Here is a 5,471-nt window from a genome sequence, read left to right as displayed (position 1 = left end):
TATTTACTGTGAAGGAGCCGCCTAGGGGTCGGCTTCTAGGATCCCCTCACACCACAGGCGTGGCAGCCCAGAGGCTGGCCTGGATTTGCAGACGTTGAAGTCTCTCTGGAAGGGAGAACTATCAGGATTTTCATGGTCTGATGTGAACAGCACTGCGTTAAGCAAGAACTACACAAAGTAACTACTCTCTGAGTAACCCCTCTTCGGTGCATCTCTCCTGTAGGCAGGCACACTCCTCGTTGCTCAAGTTCTAAAGGTCACAGAGTGGGTCAGACCACGTTTCCCTATGAGAAGGGGAGGGTTGCTAGCACCACTTGTGCAGAACACCCTACGAACCTGCGCCGTGCTGGAGCTATGAATCCCAGCGCTCCCTCTGAGCTGAGGAACGAGGTACAACTTCCCTGATCCACACCGAAAACTGCAGCCCTAACCAATGAATAAAAGCAGCAGCGCCCCTAACGCCCTGATCTTGCCACCTCGGCGAAGTAGTCTTCTCTCTAAGCTGTCCCTTTCCTTGTCTGACAAGTCTCTATTATTAGAGGGGCCTTCAGTCGTGGTGGGTAACAGCATCAGCATCTCTTGAGATCTTCCAGGCTTTTTTCACATTGTTTCATAACTGATTTGATTCTCTGTATACGGGAGAGTTATCACAGTGAGTAACCTAGAGCTTCCTGACAATATACAGGTTTGTTTCTCTACAATCTCTCCCTCACACTGAATTAGAACAATTTTTTGCAATTATGCCTGCACCATGAACAAATAAGCTCCAGGTTACTTTTGCCCCATCATCTACCACAGGAAGTCAGCTCATCACCCTTCCTTCTTTCCGCAAAGAGAAAAGATACTTTGGAGTGTAAACAGCAGCTGCTTGGGTGAAATGAAGAACAGGTGGTGGGACAGGCACACACCTCTCTGGTGCTTATAATTTCATAACGTACCCTCTCCTTCTAGCTCTATTTAAGTTGGTATTCAATTTAAGGAAGAGGGAATTTAAAACAATGCTCAAAAGACTTTCCACTACAGACTAAAATGCTCGAAGGTAGGAAACAGAAGAACAATTTGTCCCTGTCATTAGTCAAGAGCTGACAAGTACAGGGTTTTTAATTAATCCCCGGTCACTCTCTTAAACAGAGTGTTACCACCTCAGTGAGATTCACTTACTGAAGTGTTTAATATAAATAAACAGTCCCCTGTGAAAAACTCCAGAGGGCAGTATCACTCAGAGAGCTCTCATTAACGTCTGAGAGCAAATCTACAGAACAGCCGAATACGCCTGATTGTAAGACTTTTCTTTTGCTCTCAGCCCACTTGACTGAGAAGTTACAAGTCTATTTTCTAAGGGTTTTCCACTCACCTTTGAGAGAGATTAAAAACTTGTTGAGGATCTCCATTCTGAATGAGGTATCTTATAGGGTCACCCTCTCTATCAAAAGCCTTTAGGAAAAAAGGAGATAAAATAAAGTCAGTCACAAAGCTTGCTTTCTTCCCTTCAATTTATAAGCTGGAAAATTAACCCCTGAACTTCTATTAAAGTTACCTACAGGAACAACATCGATATTTCTAAAGCAACAGTAGTAATTACAGATTGGCTACTTAAGAAAAAGCTGTAGCACATCAGAATTCTTAGGCTACAGAGAAACAATAATACCCTGAATACGGACTTCCAAACTACTACAACACGTAGACACACAGCATCCCAAGTACGAGATTCAGGCTTTGTTCAACTGCTTTTATTTTTGTGCATCTACAGACTGGTTATATTGAACTTTTTTCCTCCTTTGTTCCCATTCTTCATACCCACTTCTTATCCAGATTCTTCTTTCTGTTAGCTTACCAGAATCCCAGTCCCTTTGCCGATGTTTCCTTCAGCAGTGTAGACGCTGCAGCACCCACCCTCCATGATAATTAGCTTTAGGGGCAATGAAGATCAGGATGAGACCTTCAAGAAGGGTTATTAACAGGACCTAAGCAAGTATATTCCACCTACTAGATGGCCAAAAAGCTTTTTAGAAGTTGAGTAAACTGCTTCCAAAGTTAAGCTCTGGCAAATCAATTTCCAAAAGTTGCTATAAATACGCCATGTAATTGTTACTTTTGGGGTCACATGTACAAATATCTTTTCCCCAAAACGTCGTCAGCTGCTTGTGTAGATAAAACACCCTCTACCAAACTGTCTCACAGTTACAGCTATTTAGCATTCAAAATCCAAGATGATTAAGCACGTTATGGCAGGGAAAACAATAGAGACCCTGCTATGAGAATTCCAAGAAGGCCAACCAACAAGTTCAAAGAAGGGCAGGTAGGATTACCAGGAGACAGGTCAGAATAAAACAGGAGAGTATTTTTGTGTTTCTCACCTTTGCACAAACATCTTTTTTATTATCTATTTTCTGAAGACCACAGTATCTTTAGGATGGCCATCTAAAAAGCAGTTCTTGAGACAAAAGAAAGAAAACCAAGAACTCCCCCCTCCCCCCATTAAGAACAGAAGCACAAACTATTCCTGTGTGCAAGCAGAACAGCGACTCTAGTAAGAAACCAATATCTGCCTCATCCAAAGGAAGCAAACAGAAAAATAGTGGCAAAGTCAGATGAAAAGGACCACTATAAAGAAAAAGCAAGCACAACTTGTAAGGACAAGGTCAGAACAAGCAGAGGCAAAACTGTAATGGAACCAGAAAAGAATACCACGGATAACAAATAAATGTTTACATTCCAGAGGAAACCTGAGGAGCATGGTACCCTGCCACAGTATAAAGGCAGAAAGGATGATGGTGAGAAGGTCAAAGAGGCGCCATCAAGCAGAAACGAGATTAATCGTGGCAACAAGACGGTAGAATCTCAGATGGGAACAGGAAAGAATAAGGCAGATAATATGTATATAAACAGCGCATCTTTAAATCTTCTACTGAAATTAAAGCCAGATGAAATTCATCCTAGTGTATAAAAACATGGGCTGAAGCAATCTCAAAGCCATTAGCAGTTTTCTTTGAAAACTCACAGAGGACAAACGTGCTGAAGGGCAAACACCAGGTACATCTTTCACAGTGGAACAAGCCAGGAAATCACAGACTGGACAGGTAAAGCTCGGTTCCCAGAAAAGCTCAAACAATCGAATTACAGGTAAGTACCTGAGATGACAATATGGGGGTGGATAACACAAAGCTAAATTTCTGAAGAACAAAGCATGTCGAAGCAATCTAATCTTCCTTTACAACAGGACAACAGGCCTTGTAAATAGGGAAATAGCTGCAGACGTGACCATGCATCTTAGCCATAGCGAGGCTTTTCCCACGGCCTTCTGTGACATTTTCACAAACAGGTTTAGACAACACGGTCTCCAAATGGAAGATGGGATTAAGCAAAAAAAACCCCTAATTACAAAAATAAAGGTCAGACAGCAGTGAAGAGCATTTAGTATTGACTCGGTTCTGCAAAGGTGTGTATATGTCTTCCAATACTGATGAATATTTTCATTAACATCAGTGACAGAACAGGAAATACCAGATATCTGCTGGAAATTGAATACAGCAGTAAGGAAGCAGTCCAGAAGGTTCCTGGAGTGTCTTCCAATACTGATGAATATTTTCATTAACATCAGTGACAGAACAGGAAATTTGTTTATAAAGTCTATGGATGGCACTGAGTGACAGGAGGTGTGAGCACCTTAGAGGGTGCAAACGGAATTCAGATATTCTTATGTTGAAGCTACGAATGGTCAGGATTTGACTCCGTCAAGACAAGCGGAAAATTGTTAGCCAAGAATACGAAACTATACAAATACCGGATGCAGAAAATCTGACTCACTCCTGTCTCTGTGGATAGATGCTAAACCACCAGAATCACGTGCTTCCTTCTGTCTTTAGCGGTCCTTTGTATCCTTTTTACCTGACCTGCAGGGGACCCTGTCCTAACTTCACAGGAAGGGTAGCTCAGAGGTTTCTTTATGTTCTACATCATTCATAACAGGTCAGCAGACTTTCAGAAAGACAGAAAATAAAAGACTGATTCTACTTCATTTCATTTTCTCCTTATGTCCAAGGAAAGCCTACCTTTCAATTAACCTACATAAAAAAATCTGGGGAAAAGTTTATCACTGCTTTAAGAAACTTCTTTTCACTTTAAAACCAAGGAACAGCGAGTTATTAAGAATACAAGAAAAACATTGAATACTGGCCCATGAGAAAAAAGCAATCTATATCTACTGCTTTCTAGATCCATTGTATACAGCATCTTCAGAAACTGTACACAATGAGATTTCATGCTGCTGCCTTGTTCAGCACATATCTGGACTGTGATAATGGTCCAATTTGTTTTGCAGACTCACAGAAAAATCACACTATTTGCATTTTTTAATTAATAATGGCTGGCAGAACATGAAGCGATAAACACCTCCCAGGCATGCACTAAACTCTGAAGTTTATTTACAAATTAATATTGTGGAGATAATTCAATATTGTATTACTTAATCTCAAACGTTGTTAATTAGAACACCAGTCACAATCAACCGGGTACATTATAAAATAAATAACAGCGTAAGAAAAAACATACCCTTCCATCATCTGCAGGAAAAATTTTGACAGAGAAGGAGAAAGTCAATTTTATTTTTCGAACACGTATTTTAGGGTCTAATAGGCAAATTTAAGGGCTGCATTTGCATTGTTACTGACACTAATGTTTTGCAGATCTTCAGATTTGTTAACTCAGGAAAATCTAAAATAACATGCTTGCTCTCTCCAGGATCCTGTAATCCTCATGCTGTATGCAAAATATTAGTAAGAGAGTGTCATAAAAGCGTAACCTCTTCAGCTACGTTTTGGTTGCTGCAGTGGGGTTAAGTCCCAAACACTTAATGTATTGGTAAGACTTCTTGTGAAAGAAAAAGTCAGTGGGAAAATTTACACGCTAAAAAGCTTGTTAAATACTTGAGGTCTGAGAATATTCCATGTTACCTTTGGAACACAGACAATACCTTAACCTATTGATAGAATTCCACAAAAAAACCCCAAGATGACTAATTGGCAACTTCGTGTTTGCCTGGGAAAGACAGCACAAGATTTCATATGCTTAAATATTCGGTTGATGAATCTTTAAAACGTCCTGGCCAATTTCACACAGGGAATAAAAGAAGATTAGGACAGAAATAGACTCCACACAAGAAAGGTCCTTTAATACAGATGGGTCTATTAATGCAGAACGAGGTAGTTGTAAGGCAACGCATCTGTATTTCAGGTCCAGGACCACCAGCCCTACAAGAGATAGAGTCTTTGACTAATCCCCAGGAGATGAAGCCACACATATTTGTGATTTTAACATTTAAGTACTTTTCAGAAACAGAAATTGTCTAGCTGAATCCAAGCCAAATGGAGCATATTGCTAATATGAGATAAATCTACATTGCAGTAACAATAAAATGATGACAACACTCTCTGAGCGTTTCCGAAGGTCTTAAAACTGATCATTTCACTCTT

The 5,471-nt window shown here is 40.4% G+C and overlaps 1 protein-coding gene across 1 annotated transcript in view; it reads right to left on the bottom strand.

The window, feature by feature from the left end:
- LOC104501149 (protocadherin-15-like) overlaps positions 1-5,471 on the bottom strand; it is a gene marked incomplete at both ends in the record, with an annotated part of 98,313 nt that overhangs the window by 4,648 nt on the left and 88,194 nt on the right. The window contains one exon of the mRNA XM_010144911.1: positions 1,355-1,434. Coding sequence (XP_010143213.1) covers positions 1,355-1,434 — 80 coding nt within the window. The remainder of the gene's footprint in view (positions 1-1,354; positions 1,435-5,471) is intronic.

The sequence above is a fragment of the Buceros rhinoceros genome, unplaced genomic scaffold (assembly GCF_000710305.1).
Source record: "Buceros rhinoceros silvestris isolate BGI_N320 unplaced genomic scaffold, ASM71030v1 scaffold4361, whole genome shotgun sequence".
Classification (NCBI taxonomy): domain Eukaryota; kingdom Metazoa; phylum Chordata; class Aves; order Bucerotiformes; family Bucerotidae; genus Buceros; species Buceros rhinoceros.
Note: the sequence above shows the minus strand (reverse complement) of the source record. Positions and strands in the feature narration are given on the sequence as shown.